The 25,876-nt window shown below is 41.5% G+C and overlaps 1 protein-coding gene and 1 pseudogene across 2 annotated transcripts in view; one reads left to right on the top strand and one right to left on the bottom strand.

Moving 5' to 3' along the window:
* Positions 1–1,105: 1,105 nt before the first annotated feature.
* Positions 1,106–6,313, bottom strand: LOC139360679 (suppressor of cytokine signaling 6-like; annotated as a pseudogene).
* A 170-nt stretch (positions 6,314–6,483) lies between these two features.
* Positions 6,484–25,876, top strand: part of LOC105476641 (O-linked N-acetylglucosamine (GlcNAc) transferase) — a 42,924-nt gene continuing 23,531 nt past the window's right edge. The window contains exons 1-5 of one of the 2 annotated variants that reach the window (XM_011732742.3): positions 6,484–6,733; positions 9,560–9,710; positions 11,182–11,425; positions 18,164–18,232; positions 21,499–21,615. In XM_011732742.3, the coding sequence (XP_011731044.1) occupies positions 6,697–6,733; positions 9,560–9,710; positions 11,182–11,425; positions 18,164–18,232; positions 21,499–21,615 (618 nt within the window). In that variant the 5' untranslated portion in view covers positions 6,484–6,696. Of the gene's footprint in view, positions 6,734–9,529; positions 9,711–11,181; positions 11,426–18,163; positions 18,233–21,498; positions 21,616–25,876 lie in introns of both variants that reach the window. The other variant, XM_011732741.2, reaches the window with a different exon arrangement.

Raw genomic sequence — 25,876 nt, 5'->3', positions numbered from 1 at the left:
TTTATCACAGGTATGTCTCTTCAACACTAGCTTTTGAAAATGGGCCATTTGAAGAGACAACAATTTTTAGGCCAGGCATGACCCACCATGCCTGTAATCCCCAGCACTTTGAGAGGCCAGGGCAGGAGGATCATGTAAGGCCAGGAGTTCAAGACTAGCCTGGGCAACATAGTGAAATTCGGTCTCTACAAAAAAAAAAAAAAAAAAAATTAGCTGGGTGTGTTGGCTCATGGTGGGAGGATCACTTGAGCCCAGGATCCTCCCACTGTGATCCTCCTACCAAACACCATCATGCCCTGTGATCGTGTTACTGCACTCTAGCCTGGGTGACGGGGTGAGACCATGTCTCAAAAATAAAGACAACAATTTTCATTCGAAAAATTTCATTCAGGCCAGGCGAGGTGGCTCACACCTGTAATCCCAGCACTTTGGGAGGCTGAGGCAGGCAGATCACCTGAGGTTAGGAGTTCGAAACCAGCTTGGCCAACATAGTGAAACCCCATCCCTACTAAAAATACAAAAATTAGCTGGGCGTGGTGGCACATGCCTGTAATCCCAGCTACTCAGGACCCTGAGGCAGGAGAATTGTTTGAACCCAGGAGGTGGAGGTTGCAGTGAGGTGAGATCGTGCCACTGCACTCCAGCCTGGGCAACAAGAGCCAAAGTCCGTCTCAAAAAAAAAAAAAAAAAAAAAAAAAAAAACGAAATAAAAATTTCATTCAACTTTACTTGAGATTGAATAAATATGAAATGTGCTTTCAATACATAAAAATAATAGTGGATAGCAGCAAAGAAGTGGCGGTAGCAGTGGAGGAGGAGTTGTGGCAGATCAAGGAGAATCTGAGAATTCCTATTGTAATTATTTGGAAATTGATAAAGATAATTCACAGTTCTAAAAACTCAAGACTTTACTTTTTAAAGGACAAAAATAAACTCAAGACACCTTGCCAACACTTTCCTACCTCTCAACAAATTGATTACTCTTTTATACATAAAACTGAAACAGTTATGGCATCAAAATTGATAGCAATGAAAGTTTGTAAAACTGTATTTCAGTCTCTTTTTCTTGATTCCAAAGTGCAAGATGCAGGGTTTTCATAATCTTTTAGCAATGTTTCCCCTGTCAATAAGCCTTCATTTTGTTTGGCAAAGACAGTTTTTGAAATAAGTCTATTCTGGTATGCTGACATAAAACAAATGACATGGGTGCTGCAAAGAACAAATCCTGTATGAATTGTAATATTGGATTGATCAGTCTTAGGGGGTAAATTGCAGATCCAGGCAACCGAGACCTTGAATAAGAAAAAACTCTATTTTCCAGAGTCCCTGGTTGAATGTTCAATTAGATCAACTAATTGTCCTTTTACATCTGGTTGTTCATAAAAGCAAAACCTGCCATTTGAGTGTTCAATTCTAGTGTGAAGTGTTTACTATGGGAGCAAAAGCTTGAGCTTGAAAAATGACGGTCATTAGGGCTATCTGGGACAAGAAAAAAACCATCTAGCACATTTGCTCACTTCTCTTCTGCCTGTCAGCGTGTGACTGCCCCCAGCACCATCCTTATTTTGCAAGTTTTTTCAGCTCCTCTGTAAGGCTTATCACAACCATAGTGTCACTACTTTGGACAGAATCATCAACTCTTGCCATCCCAGGAGGAGAGTCGGATCAGAATTCAAATGACAGTGGATGCTTTCAGACACTGGACAACTGCACCTGTGAGTCCACAGAAGTTCCTTTAGATTTGATTGTTCTGTATTGGAGGTAGTAATGATGAAAGTGTCTTCAGGAATGTCTTCATGACTTGTTCTTGGGCTCTGCATTGTAACTCCTACAGGTGCCAATTAACAAGCCATTCGGCAATGGATCCGCAAAGATCTCCAGGGCAATGACCAGGTCCTGCTCTTCCCGATTCTCAGCTTTGGGGATAGAATTCCCAGAAACTTCTGTGTTCGGAGTTGGTTCCTTACAGTGGGTTCTTAGTCTCGCTGACTTCAAGAATGAAGCCGCAGACCTTCGTGGTGTTATAGCTCTTAAAGGTGGCATGGAGCCAAAGAGTGAGCAGCAGCAAGATTTATTGTGATAGAGCAAAAGAACAAAGCTTCCACAGCGTGAAAGGGGACCCAAGCAGGTTGCTGCTGCTGGCTGGGGGGGTGGCCAGCATTTATTCCCTTGTTTGTCCCCGCCCATGTCCTGCTGATTGGTCCATTTTACAGAGCACTGATTGGTGTGTTTTTACAGGGTGCTGGTGCATTTACAATCCTTTAGCTAGACACAGAGCGCTGATTGGTGCATTTTTACAGAGTGCTGATTGGTGCATTTACAATCCTTTAGCTAGACACAGAATGCTGATTGGTGCTTTTTTTTTTTTTTTTTTTTTTTTTTTTTTTTTTTTTGAGACAGAGTCTTGCTCTGTCACCCAGGCTGGACTACAGTGATGCGATCTTGACTCACTGCAACCTCTGCCTCCTGGGTTCACGCCATTCTCCTGCCTCAGCCTCCTGAGTAGCTGGGACTACAGGCACCCACCACCACGCCCAGCTAATTTTTTGTATTTTTAGTAGAGATGGGGTTTGACCGTGTTAGCCAGGATGGTCTTGATCTCCTGACCTTGTGATCTACCTGCCTCAGCCTCTCAAAGTGCTGGTATTACAGGCGTGAGCCACCACACCTGGCCAGTGCGTTTTTACAGAGTGCTGATTGGTGCTTTTAGAATCCTTTAGCTAGACACAGAGTGCTGATTGGTGCATTTTACAATCCTCTTGTAAGATAGAAAACTTCTCCAAGTCCCCACCCAACCCAGAAGTCCAGCTGGCTTCACCTCTCACTTCCATGGGAGAACTGTCCAGACAACAGCATGACACCCTTGCAAAGGATAGAGCCTCTCATCTAAAGGCACAGAATACTGAATGTAGTCTTGAGGCATAAGTCCAGTAAGTACAGGCACATGTTCATCGAGGTGAAGATGCAAGTCTCCACTCTGAAATTCTGAACTCTTTACTTTGTTCTTTGTATGAAGTTTCAGGCTGAAGATAGTGAAAATCCGTGCCAGACTTGGATTGGAAGAAAGAACCAAGGCTTTGAGTCTCATCGTCTCATTTCTGTTTTGATACATGTTTTCTTAGTTTGTAAGCCAAGGAGAGGACTATAGTGAGGACTGTGGAGGGAAGTGGACCTTATTGGTCTTTAAGCTCTCACATCTTTAAAGACTGTTGGTGCTGAGAGAAAAAGTATCCTCATCTGGCAGAACTCCCATAGAGTGTGCTCCCCTTGCTGTTCTGCTTTTGTTTTGCAGAAAGCTGCCTTTTCAATGTACTCATTAGGCTTTCACTGTTTTTTCCTTTTTTCCTTTTTCATCTTTCACTGTTGATATCACAGGTGGCCATATCTTTACCAGTGTAGCTACCAAATAAGAAATCATCTTTTCCACATTCACTAGCTAGTGATAGTTGTACTACCATGAAATCAGTTTCTTCTTTACTTTTATTCAGGTTACAAGATTTCTGGAAGGTGTTAAGATCAATTTTAATTAGTCTTTGTGACTGGTTACTTCATCCAGGGGAGTAATTTCTCTCTGGAATATTAGCTCCACACCCCTGGAGAGTCTGTGCGGCTGCATCTTCGTCTGGAGTTGGTTCCTTCCGGTGGGTTCCTGGTCTCTCTTACTTCAAGAATGAAGCCACGGACCTTTGCAGTGAGTGTTACAGCTCTTAAAGGTGTCATGGACCCAAAGAGTGAGCAGCAGCAGGATTCATTGTAAAGAGTGAAAGAACACAGCTTCCACAGCGTGGAAGGGGACCTGAGGGGGTTGCTGCTGCTGGCCTGCGGGAGTGAGGGGGTGGGGCGGGGATGTGGCCAGCTTTTAGTCCCTTATTTGTCCCTGCCCATGTCCTGCTGATTGGTCCATTTTACAGAGTGCTGAGTGGTCCATTTTACAAAACTCTAGCTAGCCACAGAGCGCTGATTGGTGTGTTTTTACAGAGCACTGATTGGTGCATTTTACAAACCTCTAGCTAGCCACAGAGCCGGCTGAAGGTGCGTTTTACAATCCTAGCTACAGAGTGCTGATTGGTGCATTTTACAATCCTCTTGTAAGACAGAAAAGTTCTTTAAGCCCCCACCCGACCCAGGAAGTCCAGGGGGCTTCACCTCTCACATCTATGTATTTCTTCAGCTTCATTTAACCTTTGGAGCCATTTTTTTTTTTCAGCAGCAGCAGCACAGCAGTAGCCACCAGCCACGAGCCCGGGTCTCCTCCAACGCTGGTGCTACTGCTGTGAAATGTTGTGTTGTTTTGAGCAGCTGTATTTGTGATACTTTGTTACACAGCAGCAGAAAAGTATGCAACATCAGTGGTGTTATTGGGTGGCAAAGTTTGGGATTGGGGTTGAAGACTCAACTGATTTAATTATAATTGGTTCTAAATTTAAAATTGCCCACACAAAAAAACCCAGAAATCAATGTGAACAACAAGCACACAAAAGCACTTCCTTCAATGTCCAGATCAAGCCTTCTTCGTCACCCCCTCCAACCTTACCTGTTTCCTCCCTAGATATTCATAGAGAGTAATATATTTTATCATCTAAATAGTCTTCTGTATTGCTCTCTAGTAGCTTTTTGTGTATACTTAACTAGGCTTCAGGTTCCTTGAGGGCGAGGATTTGTTTTGTTCATTTTTGTGCCGCCCACAGTGCCTTGCACATAGAGACTTTAGTAATGTTACTTATTGACTGAAGAAGTACGAGCATGACCTGCATTTAACAACAAAAAGAGTTTTAGTTAATTAGCACCCGCTCATCAGCAAGGCCTAAACATCTGCCAGTGGAATCGGCGAAGTCTTTTCCTAAAAGTTGAAAAGCTGAGTTTATTCATCACAGATTGGGAACTTGTAGTAGGTGTGTGTGTGAGCGGGGGAGGTTTTACCAGTTAAATCAAATTACAAGAGGTTGGTGCCCAATTTTCAAGGGAGTTTGTGTAGTGATCTTTGTCTTTTTCACTGCATGATGTGACTCTTGATTATGGGATGGAAGAAATTAGCATTATGAATTTTCTCTGTGCTTATTTCCATAATTAATTGTTTGTTGACTGTTTTGAAGAAATTTAAGCAGAATTTGAGGATTTAGTTTATCAAAAAATGTAGTGAAGGGGCTAGGTAGCAAAAACTTTTTTTTTTCTTTTTTATTATACTTTAAGTTCTAGGGTACATGTGCACAACGTGCAGGTTTGTTACATATGTATACATGTGCCATGTTGGTGTGCTGCACCCATTAACTTGTCATTTACATTAGGTATATCTCCTAATGCTATCCCTCCCCCCTAGCAAAAACTTTTTGAAGAAATTCATTGACCTGCTTTCCTAGATCAAGGACTTTTTGAAATAAAAAGGCTCTCAGAGATCCAACTTGTAGCCTCCAGTGGCTTGTAATAATTTCTTGCTGATGTGGCAAGTTACCTTAAATCGTTTCTAGAACAAGACGTGAGGTATAAATGCCAATGTGACAAAATGTCTGAACAGTAGACTTGAAACTGCAGGAGGATCATAAGAACCCATTTGTTCAAGGAAGTGGAGGCAATTCATGACTAAATCTAGACGTGTGGTTTTAGGCAGATGGCAAGTGAATTCATTTATCATTGTTGATCTGCTTTGAGCTCAGTGGAATCGCCGATTGTGACAATCCGCAGAGCTAGTTGGTTGAAATGAAGTCACAACTCGGAGGAGAGTCATGAATTTTGACGAACATGAATCACCTTTAACATTTTTATGGCTGCCTTCGGAGTGCAAACCCCCGGCATGTCCCTGAGTTATTAAGCATTTGCCCTATCACTGTGGGCAGGAGTCTTCTGAATACCAAAACGATTTTGAAATTTCGGGCTATACGGTCAACATTGGAGGTGTCTCCATTCAACTGGCCCCGTGAAAGTTTCAGTCTTTTTCATCGAAGTGCCGAAATCGATAGCCGAGTCACAATGAAGACGGCTTCAATCGGAACCCTCTCGCTCCTAGTTTGGAGCAGCTGTCTTTGCGAGGCAATCTTCTGAATTGACTGGATCGGAATTGATCCGTGAGAGTCGTAACCATCCGTTTTTGTACGAATAAAGTTGACAAACTTTTTTAGACGCCTTTGGCGTTTATGTTTAAAACGACACCACCTGCTAAGTAACAAACAGACTCTTCTTTATCGCCGTGGCAGAAATGTATTCTCCCCGTGTGTGTGTTTGTTTGTTTTTACCCTTCCGCTACACTCTTAAGAAACTTAGCCGCTTCCGCCCGGGAGAGTGCCCTAACCGCGAGTCGGGTTGACAGGGCTGCTCGCATGCGCCGTCTCCACCGTGGTGTTTGTCGCAATGGGCGCTGCGCGGAGGGCTACATGGAATCTCGACTTTGCAGCTTGAAGTCATTTTGTTGGCGGCGCTGGTTACCGCGGCTACCTCCGCGCGGGCACTTGATTGTAACAGAAAGTAGTTCCGGCCCGTGTTGTTTCGGCCGAGGAGCCGTCGCCGCCATTTCAAGACCGTACTAGGTAGATGGCCAACTAGAGTTCCCAGGGTTCGAAGCCTGTAACTGCTGCCGCCGCTGAAGCCCTCCAGAGCATTGCTACGGCTGCTGCCCTTGTACTACTACCTCCAAATACGTTCTTGCCGGTAGTGGCGGCAGCAGGACCAGTTACCTTTTTTTTGCTCTCCCTCGAGAAGCTCCAGATGGCGTCTTCCGTGGGCAACGTGGCCGACAGCACAGGTACCGGTGTCCCGTTCTACCTTGGCAGATGCCCCCTTGGGGTCTCGCGCCGTCCTCTACCTTGTATCACTCCTTCCCTCCCTTACCTCGAACCATCCCCATTACATCAGTGACATTGCTGAGCTTCTCGTGGTAGATCGGGTTTTCCGCTGTCGTCCGCTTCCCGAACATTTCCTCCTCCTGCTTTGCTTGCTTTTTGCTCCCTTTCTTGCTTTGTTTTTATTTCGTAAATGTTGTAGCTTTCCACTCTCTCTGGGCGCTTCTATCACACGTGCGCGCTTAGAATGTCGTGGAATGGACTGCATTGGAATCCCTGCCCTTTCACTCCTTTGCAGCGGTTTTCTCCCCTAATTCCAGCTCTTCACCTCTCCTTTTTTCCCTCCGTCTCCCCCTCCAGCCTTTTCCCCTTAGCCAGATTTGGTCCTTCTCTGCCAATCTAGGGCGGGGGTGCCGTTCCGATGTAATCGTATCCTCACTTTGCATCACCCGAGGACGAGCAAAAGCTCGTCGATGGTGCCACAAGTCACCTCGAGAAGAGGGGACGTTGAGCAGCACCCCGCTAGGCAGTGCCTTTCTGGTGTTCTTTCGGTTGAGCGGTCCCGGTTTAGATTGGAAATTTCCAGGGGTTTCCTTTGCCATCGCTCAATTCCACCGCTGCCCTCAGCCTGGATTTCCCACCCTGTCCTCGGGGAACCACACCCTTCCCTTCGCGAGGTTGCCAGCCCTACTGTTCACTTCCTATCCTTGGGGGAGAAACCACCCCGACGCTGCTGCTTTGGCGTTGACCACCCTGCCCGCCCAATTCTCGCTTTGTGTTACTTTCTCGATGTATTCCTCCGCCGCCGCCTCTGGGTATGCCATCCCCATTCTTTAGCCCAGCATCTCTTTATTCACAGGGTGTAATATTTTTTTAAGTTTCCATCCCTGCTTGAAGAGTTTGTAAAGCAACTGGAGTGTAGCTGCACAAGTACAAGGCGGTTGCCCTTTTAGACAATTCAGTCGCGAGCATTTGGTACTAAAAATACGAAAACAACCAAATTATAGGAGTGTCCTTCAGCTGCCTTTCCATATTGAGTCGATTTGGGCGGAAGGGGGTGGGGAATTGGGCTGCGCTTCTGAGGTTTCCCGCGAGGTTATTTTTTGGTTGTTTCTCAGTTGAGATGTGTGGAGGGTTTTAGTTCCTGTTTCTGGAAGTTGTGCTGTAAGTAGTAGGTGAATCGTCCATAGCATCTTATCCGTAATCGTAGGGAGTGGGATTAATAATTAGTCCGTGCCCCTCTCCCCACTTCTCCACCGTGATTTTCAAAGGTTTGAGATTCTGTACTAGCTTGCCCTTTTTAATGTGTTATTTTATTTGAGGAAGCTGTCGTTTCAAGTGTTAAAATAGATAAGCGGCATTGAAAAGTGACAAAGTAATGTGTGAAAACAAGGAGCTAGGAAGTTCTAGAAACTTAGCTAAAATGTAATTTTAGTTTCTATTAGAGAGATAACCTCTCCCAGATGTGGATGCCAGTCTCAGTGCTCTTTGTGTTGGTGGTCAGCTGTGCATTCTGTCAGGAAATTTACTTTGCTTTCCTCAGTATCCAGAGAACACTCATCAGCTCTAATGATTGGGGAGCTGGGCTCAAGTTTGAACTCGTCACCTTAACCTTGGTAGAATTAAAAAATTTGTCCATGGTTTCCCATTTCAACCAGCTAGTGAAGTGCTACGGTCGAATTCCCAGTTTAAGTATTTACAGTTGTGACAAGCAGTTTTTTTCCCCTCTTTGGGCTTTAGCTATATCCTTTAAAGATCTTGATGTATCTGGATTAAGTCAGTTGCAGCAAAGTGCTTTTATTTATTCGTTATGTTGCGCTTTATCAAATATCTTATATTTTAGCGTCCATCCCCCCTCCTCCCCAACGTTTTGACCATTGCAGTTGCAGATAACTGCCTGGTTTATATAGGCTTGTTTGCACTGTCTTAATCCTTTAGTCAATACCAGAGCTCTTTGGAAAATGTTAGTGCTAAACCAACGTGGGTGGGATTTAGCCAATTTAGTCTCCTTGTGAGTTTAGGATGGTAGAGGAGCAGTAAAATCGTGGGTCTTTATTTAAAATGTTTGATGACCCCTTTAACTATTTTGGCTGTTGACAAATGACAAACATCTTGTTTATCAGCTGTTTTAAAAATAGCACTTTGACTTTTTGGTTTTTCCCTTAGGCTCGTTTCTACTTGTCCTTTTAAAGAATTAAATTGTGAAATATACAAACACATTGATAGAATTTAAAGAGTTAACACATCTGGTGTCCTTACTGAGGTTAAGACTGGTAGATTGTTACCAGTACTCCACTTCCACAAATCCAACCTGAAATATGGTACAAAATATTAAGTTTTCCAATATGTTATTCTGGTATTATTAAGTTTTTGTGACCTTGCAAATCACACGTTTAATATTTTGTTTCTGTATGTAAACTAAGATATAAGGAATGATGTTCGGTGAATCCTTAGATGCTACCTATGATTTATAATTTAAAAGTACAAAGTATTTTTGGTCATAAAATGTAATCTCATATGGAAGTAAATATTCCTTTCTAGTTTGGGAAAGTATTAATGGGTGAATTCTAAAAATGTCAATTCTGCACTTGATGTTAACTTGGAGATATAAATAACGTGCAGAACACTCTAGTGCTTTACATAGTTTCAAGCATTTCCATTTTTAAGTTAAATATACCATATTTTTACATTTTTTTGTTTACATTTCTAACTTTTTGTTTTCCCCCCTCCTTCCCTCAAATGTTTTGATGATTCTCCAGAACCAACGAAACGTATGCTTTCCTTCCAAGGGTTAGCTGAGTTGGCACATCGAGAATATCAGGCAGGAGATTTTGAGGCAGCTGAAAGACACTGCATGCAGCTCTGGAGACAAGAGCCAGACAATACTGGTGTGCTTTTATTACTTTCATCTATACACTTCCAGTGTCGAAGGCTGGACAGGTAGGAGATGTGGGGGTACCTGCTCGTGATTGCTGCCTCTGGGTGCTGAGCTTGAAAAATGATACTTAAATATTTGAACTTGAAATTTTTCCAGTACCGGGTTTCAACTGAGCCGCCAACGCACATCTGCTCTCTCTTGCCCACTTGTGACATGCCCAGCTGCCAGTTTTTCTCCTTCCTTTTGTGGTGGTGGTTATATTATCAGTATGACTAGGGACCTTTTCTAGATTTTTCTACCTGGGTCTGCTGCTTTCTAGACTCTGTTCAGGTAATAAATTATTATCAATGTATATCTGAGCATCCAGTCTCCCTTTCATGAGACCTGTCAGTTTGAGGGACTGAAATGCTCAGAAATGGTGGTTATGTATGCTGTGGCAGGAGATGCATACCTGAAGTTTCGTTAAGTTGTTATGGTGTGTTGCTTTTAGTTAATCAGTTGAATTAATCAAAAGGGAAGAATTTGTGTTCTTGTCCTTTTAATAATTGTCATTCTGGCATATTTAGACACTTAAAGATGTGCATCATCAAATCTTAACAAATGGAAAACGAGACTCGTGCACATAGCTTTTCATTTTTCATCTTAATGATCGTGATTTCCAATGTGTGTGGTTTTTTTTTTTTTTTTGTGATGGAGTTTCGCTTTTGTTGCCCAGGCTGGAGTGTAGTGGCGCCATCTCGGCTCACCACAACCTCTGCCTCCCAGGTTCAAGAGATTCTCCTGTCTCAGCCTCCCGAGTAGCTAGGATTACGGGCATGCAACACCACACCCAACTCATTTTTGTATTTTTAGTAGAGACGGGGTTTCTCCATGTTGGTCAGGCTGGTCTTGAACTCCCGACCTCAGGTGATCTGCTAGCATTGGCCTCCCAAAGTGCTGGAATTACAGACGTGAGCCACCACGCCCAGCCAATGTGGTAGTTTTGTAACAAGACCCTAGTTAGAATTTAAAAAAAAAAATTTTTTTTTTTTTTTTTTGAGATGGAGTTTCACTCTTGTCACCCAGGCCAGAGTACAGTGGAGCAATCTCAACTCACTGCAACCGCCGCCTCCCAGGCTCAAGCGATTCTCCTGCCTCAGCCTCCCGAGTAGCTGAGATTACAGGCGCCCGCCATCATGCCTGGCTAATTTTTTGTATTTTTAGTAGAGACAGGGTTTCACCATGTTGGCCAGGCTGGTCTCGAACTCCTGACCTCAGGTGATCCTCCCAAAGTGCTGAGATTACAGGCGTGAGCCACTGCACCCAGCCAGTAATTTTGTTTAGTAAGAAAAAGCTTTTCATTTTGAAATCTAGAATACCTCCACTTTTGAAAATCTTTGATTTTCCAAAATTTTCTGGCTATGCACTAGTTAAAAGATAAGGTATTTATAATGAGCAATAGCGCAGGTCTCAAACTGTTTGAGTTGCATATGGGCCATACCTTCTTTTCTGTAATGTGAATACCCATGCATTAACACTTCTCACCTTTTCCAGATCTGCTCACTTTAGCACTCTGGCAATTAAACAGAACCCCCTTCTGGCAGAAGCTTATTCGAATTTGGGGAATGTGTACAAGGAAAGAGGGCAGTTGCAGGAGGCAATTGAGCATTATCGACATGCATTGCGTCTCAAACCTGATTTCATCGATGGTTATATTAACCTGGCAGCCGCCTTGGTAGCAGCGGGTGACATGGAAGGGGCAGTACAAGCTTACGTCTCTGCTCTTCAGTACAATCCTGTGAGTAAAATTTTAGTGGTTATTTTCCCTTCCTAGAAACCCAGAAAGAAACATAGTGTGATATTTCAGACACTAAAGTTGGTTTTCACATGGAATAAAGTCAAAAGTTTAGAAATGCTTATGTACTTAAAATGGTGAAATTGCTTTTAGCTGGTCTGCGTTATGTTAAAATATTTGTTTTATTTAGCAAGTTATATTAAAAAGCATAAAAATTAAAAAGCATAAAAATTCTTATTGCAAGAAACTACATCAATTTTAAAATAACACCTATAAAGTACAGGGCGCATGACTTTTTTTCTGCTGTGATTAACTTTGGATAAATTCTGGTAAGTGTTTGCAAGTTAATTGATTTTCAAGGAATTGTGGATAATGGGTCTTAATCTGTAAAATTTGTAATATAAAATAGTTTAAAACAAGATGCCACTATATGGAATGATGTGAAAACTAGGCTACAAAATTTCTTCCTCAATATCCTATTCTCTTTTCTTTCAATGTAATTAGAAGTGATAGAATTTACATGATACTACTTACACTGGGCTTTTGATTAGTTTAAAAATTTTTTTTGTCTAAGTTGCAGATGTATTCTGGGAGCAAGTGAGGCTCAACTGGCAGACCTTAAATTCATACTGTGTTTAGGATCTCTGAAAGATACAAAAACTTAAGACTTTCCCTCAGAACTTATGATGTAGTTAGAGAAAGTAGATGTAAACTTAAGAGGTAGGTGACAGTGGGGTTACAGAAATCTAGAAAAAGTTCCCAAGTTACATTGTCAACATTCAGTTTTGTAACCTACCTGGGAATGGCTAAGTTTATTTTAGCTACCATTTACTGAAAGTCTGTGTGGTCACTCTACTGACAGCTTCAAATCATTGGTCTTAGTTAATCCTCACAATAATTCTTCAAAATAGATGATATTATTTCTGATTTTATCAATTAAAAAACAAACCATGGACTCAGGGTTATGTGGCTTTCTTGGGATCACAAAGCTAGTAATGAAGTATTAATAGATATTAAAACCTGAGTCTGAATATCCTCAAAGCAAATGTCGAAGTGAAAAGAAATAAAAGTGGGATAATGTGCCCAGAGGGCACCTACCCATCAAAGCAGCCCTTAGCACAATCAAAAAACCATTGATCATATCCTGCTGTCCCTTAATCTCCATTTTATTGGTTAGGAAACTAAAACTAAATTTAGTAGTTTGCTCAAAGATCCGAAGTCACTTTTCATGATGACATCTATTAACAATTTTTGTAGTTAATTTTGAGAGTTTAAACATGTCCTTTTAAAAAAATCCATTGCTTTAAAAAAATTTTTTTAAGAGATGGAGTCTTGCTATGTTGCCCAGGCTGTACTCATACTCCTGGGCTCAAGCAATCCTTCTGCCTCCACCTCCAGAGTAGCTGGGAGTACAGGTGTGTGCCACCACACCCAGCTTCTAAATTTTTTGGTTTTTGAATGGATACAGTGAATACCTCCAGTTAGCACTCTTGGAGGTAGCAAATGAAACTAATTTCTCGTCTTTTCAGAGACACTCAGTGTATATATATGTACATTTGAGTGACTTTTTGTAAGTTTTATTGCAATACTAATCTAGCTAGTTACCCACATAAAGTTTTAGGGAGACCAGTATGTGCTGCCACTGGGCCTTGGACCCCATTTTTCCCAGGGATCAGGGCTCACCTCTGTACCCAGTTGTCACAGTAAGTTCTTTCCCTTTATTAATCAGGTTGATTCTACTCTTACACAGCTGTGATTCTTGCCATCTTTAACTCTGATGCCCTTGGCTCAGATTTCCAGTTGCCTATGTGTGTAGCAGAGCAGTCATTGCTACTGATAGTGTACCAAGCAGTAGGAGCATGTTGAGAAGGAAAACTAAAGTGAGAGATGGAACCATGCTATTTAATATCTAACCTGCTGTTAGCAGGAAGCTTATTGTTGTACCCTACCAAGGAAGTGAGATAGTACTAAGATAAATCATGGGATTACCTCTTGAATGCATTGAATGGCCATGTGTTCTCATCTGGTTCTATGTTTCTTCTAGTGGAAGGTGCTGCTTTACTTATTTATTACTGTTTTTACCAATAAGAATGAAAATGGGATTGTGCAAATTCCCTTGATTTCAACTAAATGTGCCATAGTGATCATATTTTAATTTATTTCAGGATATCTAAAGTCTTAACTAGATTTAAACTTACTGTCAAATGCCTGTTGTCAATTCAGTAGTGGTAGAATCTTGCGTCTGTTCCTTATGTTCTTGTTGACAGTGCTTAAATGCATCATTAGTACATTGTGGGCCTGAATCATAGATGTAGTTGGCATTCTATGAAAAATGGTTAAAGAAACTCAGGTTATTTTGGTTTTGCAGCAGTGAAAGAGTAGAATGTTAAGGTAGTATCTTTTGTAACCTTGGTAACTGTTTTCAACAGTGTTTATCTTTTTAAGTTAATAGATACATCAATTTAGAAGTTGTTCTCTGTGACTTGATTAGAGAAATTATCTTTGACACAGCTATCATTTTTTTTTTTTTTTTTTTTGAGACGGAGTCTCGCTCTGTCACCCAGGCTGGAGTGCTGTGGCCGGATCTCAGCTCACTGCAAGCTCCGCCTCCCGGGTTCACGCCATTCTCCTGCCTCAGCCTCCTGAGTAGCTGGGACTACAGGCGCCCGCCACCTCACCCGGCTAGTTTTTTGTATTTTTTAGTAGAGACAGGGTTTCACCGTGTTAGCCAGGATGGTCTCGATCTCCTGACCTCGTGATCCGCCCGTCTCGGCCTCCCAAAGTGCTGGGATTACAGGCTTGAGCCACCGCGCCCGGCCAACACAGCTATCATTTTTTTCATTCTGAATTATCTTCTATAATGTTGGGTGTTTTCATAATTTTGGTAAGATTTTAGTCTGTCTTTTTTTTTTTTTTTTTTTTGGAGACGGAGTTTTGCCCTTGTCACCCAGGCTGGAGTGCAGTGGTGCGATCTCGGCTCACTGCAACCTCTGCCTCCTGGGTTCAAACGATTCTTCTGCCTCAGCCTCCGAAGTAGCTGGGATCACGGGGGCCCACCACCACGCCTGGCTAATTTTTTGTATTTTTAGTAGAGACAGGGTTTCACCATGGTGGCCAGGCTTGTCTTGAACTCCTGACCTCAGGTGATCTGCCAGCTTCAGCCTCCCAAAGTGTTGGGATTACAGGCGTGATCCACTGTGCCCGGCCAGTCTGTTGTATTTGAAGGTCTTATTGCAGATAGCATCTTGCAGTGGCAGCGCATGTTCTTTTACATGATGACTCAGCTAGAGTTGCCTATACCTGGCAATTCCTTTTACAAATTATGTATAAAATTATCTTTTGTGTAACGGCTATAACCCTGAGTTGTTTTAAACAGGTCTGTTTCTGAATCTATAGGTTGTTGAATTGTTGCTTGTGCTTTGATTGTGGATGCACAGAACGGAGAGCTGCTGGCATCCTGGCCATCATGTGTGTTCCTGTCGTGTTATTTATTACTGCTGAGCCTCACTTATACAGCTGCACTGTAGAAAACCATACATTTCGATTCTTTTTGTTCTGCTTTTTGTTAAGGTTGCTGTGCAAATGTCGTATTTAAATACGTGAGTGCTTATTGTGTATGCAATGCTTTGTTAGGAATTGGGGAGATGTGTTGTGGTTGAAGTTGCGGGTTATAATATAAGACAGGACCTAACCCATAAAGGAAAAAATGGTGTAAGCTCCTCGGATGATAATTGTTGGAGAGTATTAATCAGAAGATTTCCTCGAGTGGGTGCTTATAACCTAAGCATTCTGTAGGAAGGTAAATAGCAAGTAGACTTCCTTGGCTGAAGTGGTAGTCAAGTAGTAACAAGAAGTGAATGTAGTAGAGGAGAGTCAATTGGAAGATTTAGAAAGAATAGAGAGGCTGAGGAGTTTGAATTTAATTTGAGAGGCAATTGAGAATTACTGTAGGTTTTTATCGACCTGATTTTACTTCATATGTATGTATGTGTCTAGATGTTGTGGCTGGTGGGGGTGGGAGGCTCTAGGGGGAAAGGCAGGAAACTGATGCAATCTTAGGAGGAATAGTTCTATAGGAAAATTTTACTCATTTCCATCTCCTTTTATTCTCACGATTTTCCCTTGTTTACAGTGCCTCCTCCTTTGTCTATTAAAACCCTTCTCATCCTTCAAGGCCCAGCTTAAACTTTTCTTATGAGCTCATCATCTAGTTCTCTTAAAATTCTTTACTATTGAGTGGGCATTTAGCGTGTGCCTTGTCTTTTCACATAGATTTTAAGTGCCTCTTGATGATAAGGATTCTGTATCTTTTCCCTACAGTTCCAGGCATGTTATTGAATTGAATAACAGTTTGCATGAAATGTATTAACCGGGGATGGATAGAATGGGCTAGTTTTGAGAAATATAACTGTCAAAAATGTTTTGATTTGATAGATGAAGCAGAAGTGATATCTTAGGTTTTGAACTTTTGGGAGAATGGTGGTGCCCTTGCATTTTCTAGAAATTAGCTGTTCATGCACATAGATTTGGATCCCCAGACAGGAGAATTGGATTTCACCGTTACAATTAATATGGTGTTTTAGCTTTTTCTAAAACTGTCTTATTGATTATCTTATAGTAATCTTGAAGATAATCTATTTTTAACTATGAGCATTGTGTTAACTTGATTTAGTATACTGTAATGGATCTATATGATAACAACAAAATATAGATAGACAGATACACTGTCAGGACTTAAGTGGCATCCATCCAAGAGTTCATAGAAACTAGAGGGTAATAAAATTATGCATTGGTTGGCTACTATGTATGGCCATTACAGTCATTGTTGGAGAATTATTGCAAGACTTCTGATTATTATGGCTTAGAAAAGGCATAGGAATTGGTAAAAGTCCAAACATAAATAACCACAATTATCAAGTAGTAGAAGGAGCTTGTATGAATGGATTGGATTATACGGTCATGGTCTGCCAAAACAGGGGTAACTCTTTAAGTTTAGAAAAAACATAACCATACAAAGTAGATAGCAAGATTATATAATTCATTACTTCTGAGAGTATAGTGTTAAAAAGTGCTCAGACTAATTAGAGAAGTCAAATAAGATTAATGGTACCTTTGATGTTTTGAGGATTAGTATTAGCCTTTTGTGCTCGAAGTGATGGGAGACAACCTAACTCTCTAGAACATCAGTCATTGCTTGAGGGACAGTACTGAGTCAGGAAGATCATGGAACTGACCCAGTATGGCTGACTGTAAGATTGTTGTGTGGCAGCCTGTACTTTGTTGGCAGACTTTTTGGTTCACCTGATGGATGATATTATACAACCACAAAAGCTGTTTATCAGTAGAATTAATGAACTGATTTTGGAAACCATAATATAGTTCCAGAGCAAATCATATATATGATGATTTTTCGGCACAGTTGACAGAATTTCACTTTCTAGGACTTAAGTCTCTTTCACCCATGGAACAGTTTGGAATAATAAGCGTACTTCCTATTGTCATTGTTTCTGCCTGTCGACTGGTAGATGTGACTGACAATGGCAAAATAGGGCAAATAAAAATTTAAGCTCACTGTCGTGATGAGTGTCTCATCCAGATGAACGGACTGGTGAGTCAGATGACTAGCAGCACAATTGAGCTGCTAATAAAAAGCAGAGTCAACTGCTTTTCATTATTCACCCACTCAACTCTAATGGCACTTAATACTAATGAGTAATCTAGTGGCAGGTGCCAGGATCGAGGCTTTGGTTGGATAATTCTTTTGCCCGATAGTGAAATGAAGTCAGGGTTTCTAAATATGCCTGACAGCCTAAGGGGAGGTTTGCTCATAGGTAGTCATTTGCTAAATATGTTTTTTTCCACTCTGGAAAATTTTTGGTCCTTGACACAGGAGTGATTCATCATAACCTTGAATAACATAGTTGGACAAATATTTGAGATGTGTGTGTATATATATATTCCTTTTCTTTTTTTTTTGAGACAAGAGTCTCTGTCGCCCAGGCTGGAGTGCAGTGGCGTGATCTCAGCTAACTGCAGTCTCTGCCTCCTGGGTTCACCCGATTCTCCTGCTTAAGCCTCCCAAATAGCTGGGATTACAGGCACACGCCGCCATACCCGGCTAATTTTATATTTTTAGTAGAGATGGAGTTTCACCATGTTGGCCAGGTTGGTCTCGAACTCCTGACCTCAGGTGATTCTCCCACCTTGCCCTCCCAAAGTGCTGGGATTACAGGCATGAGCTACCGTGCCCAGCCTGATATATATATGTTTTTTAACGTGACTGACATTTGGGGAGGAGAGAAAGAAGTTCTAGTAAGGTCCCATAGTCTTTTACGTGAAGCTAATGGGGCCAAATGCATTTCAACATTCAGAATTTTTAGGATGTTAGAAAGATAATACCATATATAAAACACCCAGAAAGGTCTGGAGCAGCACCTTTTAGTAAAACACATTTATATTTCTGCAGCAAAAGATAGGAGTATTCATACTAAGTGAGATAACTAAATTCTATAAATAGTTTCATGTCACCTCAAGTCAGGTTTAACCCTCAAATGAGTTTTTGGAACTTTTTGGGATTTGGAATTGTGGATGAGGGGTTGTGGTCCTGCACTGAAGTTTGTCAGGCAGTATCTTTAGTTGATAGAATAAAATGGCAGGGAGCTAGATGCTTAAAAGTGATTTGAAGATATTTTTAATTGACAAAGCAGAGTATAATTAATGACAGTGTCTCTGGGTTTCTAGGATTTGTACTGTGTTCGCAGTGACCTGGGGAACCTGCTCAAAGCCCTGGGTCGCTTGGAAGAAGCCAAGGTAGGTGTTTGATAGAACACATTTAAACATCAGTGTTATGAAAACTTGTACTTTTTGCCAAGTCTTCAACTCTTCATTGAGCTATCTTCACAAAACAGTCCTTTGAAACTGAGGAAAACTGACGGCATGAATCGCCTCAGAATAGAGCAAGGCCAGGCTTTGGCATATCTGTTCTAAATCTGGGGGTAAAGCAAGAACCTGAACATTTTGGAGCCTTTCTGCTGAGCTAGACCATCTTTATAACACTGGGCTCCGTCATGATCTTATGTGGGAATAAATAACATTCCTTCAAATCTGAGGCTTGCCTGCTGGTGACAAGCAGAGCGCCTGTGATTTGGCTCAAGACTCCTATATGATGCAGGTGCCATTGAAAATGCTGCTCTTCTAAGTCCTTTGTGGCTTGTAAGTGGAGAAGAATTTCATCCAAATGTTACCCTGTAATACTGGCATTTAAAATTCTTATTTAACCTTCCTCCCTTCATCTTCCTCACCCTTTACAGTGGAAGAAAGGCTGTTAAAATGATTGCAAATTAATAATTGGAACATCCTGTCCCTTCTTGTCCCCGCTCCCTTCCCAAGTTCCTTTTTCCTCTTTTCCAATCCTAGTTGTCTACCTTCTTTTCTTCCTCATTTCCTTCTTTTATTCCTCCCCACCCCAACCCCTTAAAAAAAGGTCAGAAGGACAAAGCTGGTTTGTTTGGGAAATGGACTGATCGAAAGAAAACTTGCCAAAGTGGAAAGGTGGCTTTTAGCATTCTGTGTTTCAAAATAATGAATTTGAACACCAGGTTGGGTTAATTAAAGCTTTTGGTATAATTTAAAATTAAATTTATAATGCAGTTGTCTTGTTACAAGCCACCTTACGCAACCGCGCTGCAGGGGTGAGGAGTGGGGAGAAACCAGAATGCTTCTGAAACTCCCACCTGTTGCTCTGAGCCCCACGCGCATGCTAATGCGTGGAGTGTATGCGCAGCGTAGCTGTCTGTTTGACTGCTTCATCCAGGGAGGGAGAAGGCTTTTCAGCACCATCTGATGTTAAAAGGCACAGTTTTAAGTGCACAGCTCATAAATTCTGCTGACATTTTGGATTAACCTTATGTAGGTTGCCAGCTAATGAATTGTAATTGATTTCAATCTTAGCCGATAAATCTAATAGGTAATTTATAGAACAAATATTTGATAAGCTCCTATTAATTGTCACCCCACCAAGCGGACAGCTAACATGAATTGCACTTCACTGCAGCTTTAGAGATCGGTTTAGGCTGAGACATTGCGCCTGCCTTAGGTTGCTGACTTCTTTATTTCAGAGCTCTGGAGACACCTAGTTTGAAAAATGTTATTCTGTTTTTTTGTGAGAACTTAGTAAACAAGAAAATACTCTTGAGTGAAATGCAATGTATTTCTTTTGTAATCAGTGCATTTGAAAATTCAAGCCAGCATATTCCTAGTAGATGGAAGCAAAATTAAGTTGTCTTTGTAGAAAATGAAGAGCCTTTCTTCCAGCAAAAATCCCTGCTGTATGCAATAGCCCTGATTAACCCTCTCCCTTCTGCATGTTTCCCATGTTACAGACTTGAGACTGTCCTCATTCCCATATGTAATAGACATCCAAAGAATTTCAATTGCTTTGTTGAACTTTTACTAATGATCTTGTTTTTATTTTCTCTCTTGTTTTTGGTTTTTCACCATTGATATTGTATTTAGAAGGTTTCAGGTGGGTGAAACCTCCTATTCCATGCGTAAGGTGCCTCGCTGAAGGGAGCTCGAGGCCTGGATCTAGGGCAGACACACAACCTCCTCCTCCTCTTCCAGCAAGGAACGCACCGAAAAGTCACATGATGAGAAATATGGTAACGGGTTTGTAACTGCCACAGCAAAACAATTTGCCTCCATGCCTGAATCTTCTGTCTTGTGGCTTCAGAAACAGCTTAAAATAATTTTATTTACAAGCAAGTTATGTAAGAGAATGTTTTATACTATAGCCACAATTCTGTCAAAGATAAGTAAAAGTTAATTGATGTTAAAAATTATTAGAGATAATTTACTTAGTAAAAGCTTCTAACTCTTCTTGTTGTTCATTTTTTTTCCTTTTTTCTTCTTTGTTTGGATTGCAGCATTCTGCTCTTCTGATGATGCGCTGTGACCCTGCAGTAGCGCACAGGCTGCGCAGCGTTAATGCGCATTGCGTGCGAATGAACCCCTGTGAACGGTTGACTAGATGAGTAATCTGATTGACTGGCTCCCTCAGTCCTATTCTGTAGCCTTTTTGGATAAAATTGGGTTTTAACGTACCTCGAGTCCAACTAATCTCATTAAACGAATATTCTCTATGGGCCTGTCTAGTAGATTAATGGATCTGGTTGGCCGTTTGCTGCGTCTGGGGGTGTTCTATGTAGCGCAGCAGTTCGCAGCGATTGCGCAGTGCGATGCTGTTAGGTTGCGCAAGCGATGTTTGCGCTCGCATTACAGGGACCTCAACCTAGGTGCAATCCTGTCATGTGAGGTTTCAGCTTCAGTCCTCCTTGGGAGACAGGGGCATTGTGACAATGTAACTTAAAGCCTGGCTTTATGGTATCCAACTTGGCAGAAAGACATTTTTCTCTTCAGTAGCATAGTTTTGATGTTAGTGAGGAACGTTGTTGAAGAGCAGCGTTTCCCAAAATGTGTTTCATAGTATTCTAATAAAATGCCCAATGAAAGAAGAGTTCCATGGTCAACTAAGTTCAGGGAACCCTGTTATACTATTAAAGGCTTAGGGAAGTCCAGTAAAGAAACCCGTTTTCCTAATTTATTTGATCATGAACTCCCTTTTTTTCAGCCATACCTCTTAACACCTCATAGAACACACTTTGGGAAACAGTGGGGGTAGGAAAACTCGGCCTCAAGTTGTGCCCTCTAGATAGCACTTGAAAACATGACAAGGGCCAGTAGTTGTTTGGGTAAGAGAACTCCAGCATAGAGCCTTATAGCACCTGACTTCCTAGTTAAGTCCCAGTGTAAGGGTTGGTCTTTGGTTGGCAGAACTGAACATGGTGGTTTGCACTTGGGTTCTGGTGGCGCAGGCGCAGGAGCAGCCAGCTGTGGCAGCGCATTAGTTTTGGCGCAAGCGAGCCTATGCTGCAGGGTCACTTTTGGCTGGTCAGAGAAGGAATAATGATATCACCTTCTTCCCCCCTCCCCCCAATCTTTTTTTTTTCCCTTTACAAATTTTCCCCTTTCCCTTTACCTCCTTTCCCTCCCATCTTCTTTCATTAACCCCTCCTAAGGCATGTTATTTGAAAGCAATTGAGACGCAACCGAACTTTGCAGTAGCTTGGAGTAATCTTGGCTGTGTTTTCAATGCACAAGGGGAAATTTGGCTTGCAATTCATCACTTTGAAAAGGTTAGTCATTAAATTAATAATTGCTATTTTTGAAGTGCTTACGTGTGTAGTGTTTTTACTAGAACTAAATAATAGGTGTTAACCAGTCACATTATATCTTTGTTTCTCTGGCAGTATAGGCAGTATGTGACTTACAGAGAACAATGACTTGACTTAAATATTTTTTCAACTTGACAGTGGTGCAAAAGAGATACACAATAGAAATTGTACTTTGAGTACTCATGTAGCCATTCTGGTTTTCCCTTTCAGTACAAGATTCAGTAAATTACATGAGATGCCCAACACACTATTATAAAATAGGAAGGAGGCTGAGGCAGGAGGATCACTTGAGCCCAGGAGTTTGAGGCTGTAGTGAGCTATGACCATGCCACTGTACTTAGCCTGAGTGACAGAGTGAGACCCTGTCTCTAAGATTAAAAAATAAAAAGGTACCATAAAGACACATGCACGCGTATGTTCATCACTTCACAATAGCAAAGACATGGAATCAGCCTAGATGCCCATCAATGGTGGGCTAAAGAAAATGTGGTACATATATGCCATGGAATACCATGTAGCCATCACAAATGAAATCATGTCCTTTGCAGCAGCATGGACGCAGCTGGAGGTTATTATCCTAAGTGAATTAACGCAGGAACAGAAAACCAAATACTGTACTTACTCACAAGTGGGAGCTAAGCATTGGGTACACATGGACAGAACGGGGAACAATAGACAGCGGGGCTTACTTGAGGATGGAGGGTGGGAGGAGTGTGAGGGTACAAAAACTACTCACCGGGTGCTATGATGGACAAAATCATTTGTATACCAAATTGCTGTGACACAATTTACCCATGTAACAAACCTGCATGTGTACCCCGAACCTAAAATAAATGTTGGAATTAAAATAAAACTCATATTAAAGTTTTAAAAAAGGGCTTTGTATTAGATAATTTTGCCCAACTGTAGACTAATGTGTTCTGAGCATGTTTAAAATGAGGCTAGGTGGGCCAGGTACGGTAGCTCACACCTGTGAGCCCAGTGCTTTGGGAAGCCAAGGGCAGATTGCTTGAACTTAGGAGTTGAAGACCAGCCTGGACAATATAACGAGACCCTGTCTCTACAAAAATTTTAGCTGGGTGTGGTGGTGTGCTCCTGTAGTCCCAGCCATTTGCAGGGCTGAGGTGGGAAGATTGCTTGGGCCTGGGAGCTGGAGGTTGCAGTGAGCCAAGATTGCACCACTGCACTCCAGCCTGGGTGACAAAGTGAGACCCTGTCTCAAAAAAAAAAAAAAAAAAAAATAGGCTAAGCTAGGATGTTCAGTAAGTGTTTTAAATGCATTTCGACTTAAGGTATTTTCAACTTATGATGGGTGTATTGGGACATCATCCTAAGTTGAGGAACATCTTTATTGCAGTGTTTCCTGGATAGTACACGGTATGGCAGTTTCCAGTTTTGTGTTGAAAATGTACTTTAGGCTGTGTACAGTGGCTCACACCTGTAACCAGCACTTTGGGAGGCTGAGGTAGGAGGACTACTTGAGCCTAGTAGTTTGAGACCAGCCTGGGCAACATAGTAAGACCCTATCTCTACAGAAAATACAAAAAGTAGCCACGCATGGTGGCGCACGCCTGTAGTCACAGCTACTGGGGAGGCTGAGATGGGAGGATCACCTGAGCTTGGGAGTTTGAGTCTGCAGTGAGCTGTGATCATGCCACTGCACTCCAGCCTGGGCGACGGAGTGAGACCCTGTCTCAAAAAAAATGTGCTTTAGTAATTAAAAAGTGATTTTTATAAGTGGGCTTTAAAGAAGCAGGGCTTCTTGGTGAAAAGGCAGATTCCAAGTCTGGGGCAGGAAATTTAAAAAATGTTTTGGAATGTCTGGTCATACCAAAAAGCAAGGAAGCTTTGACATACTACTTTGTGTCAAAAGGACTCAGGAAGCAACTTGAGGAGGCTCCCACTGGCTAAAGATAAAGATGGAGACTTGAGCATCAATAAGAATAATAACTGAAATATACTATAGCTTACCAAATATGTTTAAATCTATGAGCTCATAATTATGCTAAAACATTCATTGGTCACCTTTGGAAGACTTATATATATATTAAGGAGCAATTAATTGGAAAACTGGTTAAAAAGAGAAGAATAAAGTGTTTGAGGAACCTCTATACTAGTTCCCAAAACGGCTTTACCAGTTTATACTTCCCCCATCAGTTACAAGGCTTCCCTTTCTTTACATCCTCACTAATACTTGTTATTATTCATCCTTTTGATGATAGCTATACTAACAAGTGTGAGATGCTAACTCATGGTTTTATTTTGCATTTCCTTGATGATTAGTGATGTTGAGCATAGTTTTTATGTATCTTACTTGACTTTTTTTTTTTTTTTTTTGAGATGAGATCCTGCTCTGTTGCCCAGGCTGGAGTGCAGTGGCGTCATAATAGCTCATTGCAACCTCAAACTCCTGAGCTCAAACCTCCCATCCTGACCTCCCAAAGTGATGGGATTACAGACATGAGCCACTGTGCCTGGCCTGTACCTCTTCTTTTGAGAAATGTCTGTTTAGATCCTTTGCCTGTAGTTTAATGGGTGTATTTGCTACTGAGTTGAGTTCCTTATCCCTTTATCAGATGTATAGTTTGCAAATCTCCTAACCCAGGGGTTGCCTATTCACGCTGTGTAATTGTTTCCTTTACCGTGCAGAAGCTTTTTAGTTTGATGCAATCTCATTGCGTATTTTTGCTTTTGTTACCTGTGCTTTATACTAAGTGAAATAAACCAGGCACAGAAAGTTAGATACTGTATTATATCACGTATTTGTGGAATCTGAAAAAGGTGATTTCATAGAAACAGTAGAAAGTGGTGAGGCTTGGGGGGTGGAGGAGGGATGGGGAAAAGGGAGATATTGGTCAAAGTGCACAAAGTTTCAGTTAGACTGGAGGAATAAGTTTTAGTGATCTATAGTACTACATGGTGACCACAGTTGTTAATCATGTATATTTCAAAATTGCAAAAAGAATAGGTTTTTAATGTCCTCAACCACAGAAAATAGGTGATGGATATGTTAATTAGCTTGGTTGAATATTTCTAAAATGTATACATGGATCAAACCATCACATTGTATGCCATAAATATACACAATTATATGTCAACTTTAAATTTAAAAATTAAAAGTATAAAGCATTTGTCTTCCCTCTCCTGTATGAACTGGACCATAGAGTAACCTAATAGTTGATGGGGGAAGCTTCTCTTTATAAAAGCATTCTAGCTAATAAGTGAAGAAGGAATGATAAGAGTATCATCATTAATAGTTAAAGCATTTAGGCCGGACGTGGTGGCTCATGCCTGTAATCCCAGCACTTTGGGAGGCCATGGTGGGCGGATCACCTGAGGTCAGGAGTTTGAGACCAGACTGGCCAACATGGTGAAACCCGGTCTCTACTAAAAATACAAAAATTAGCTGGGCATGGTGACAGGAGCCTGTAATCCCAGCTACCTGAGAGGCGGAGGCAGGCGAATCGCTTGAACCTGGGAGGCAGAGGTTGCAGTGAGCCAAGATTGTGCCATTGCCCTCCAACCTGGGTGACAGCAAGACTCCATCTCAAAAAAAATAAATAAAATAAATAAATAAATAAATAAAGCATTTCTCAGTGACAAAAACGAGATATAATCAGATATTAAGTACCTTGTGATAAACAATTTCACTGGTGAAGTAGTCTTGCAAAAAGAGAAAAGAACACAAACCTAATTAAGCTTTTGGTTCTACCTACCAATTTATAGGAGATATACGGGACAGGAAACATGTTAAAGGACGCCATAGGGATGCAGTCAGCAAAATTCAAACTTTGGGAAGCTGACCTTACTTCAACAAATTGTAGTAATAAAAATGGAGATTTAAATTAAACTTTAGGCTGGGTGTGGTGGCTCACCCCTGTAATCCCAGCACTTTGAGAGGCTGAGGCAGGTGGATCACTTGAGATCAGGAGTTTGAGACCAGCCTGGCCAAGATGGTGAAACCCCATCTCTACTAAAAATACAAAAGAAAAAAAAAAGCTGGGTGCCTATAATCCCAGCTACTCAGGAGGCTGAGGCAGGAGAATTGCCTGAACTTGGGAGGAGGAGGTTGCAGTGAGCCAGGATTGTGCCACTGCACTCCAGCCTGGGCGACAGAGTGAGTGACACTCCACCTCCAAAAATAAATAAATAAATAAACTTTTAAAGGATTAAAAGAAAGAGAGGCACATTGACAAATTATATGGGTCTTATTTGGATCCTG

The sequence above is a fragment of the Macaca nemestrina genome, chromosome X (assembly GCF_043159975.1).
Source record: "Macaca nemestrina isolate mMacNem1 chromosome X, mMacNem.hap1, whole genome shotgun sequence".
In the NCBI taxonomy this organism is placed as follows: Eukaryota; Metazoa; Chordata; class Mammalia; order Primates; family Cercopithecidae; genus Macaca; species Macaca nemestrina.
This window is presented reverse-complemented; position numbering and strand designations above follow the sequence as displayed.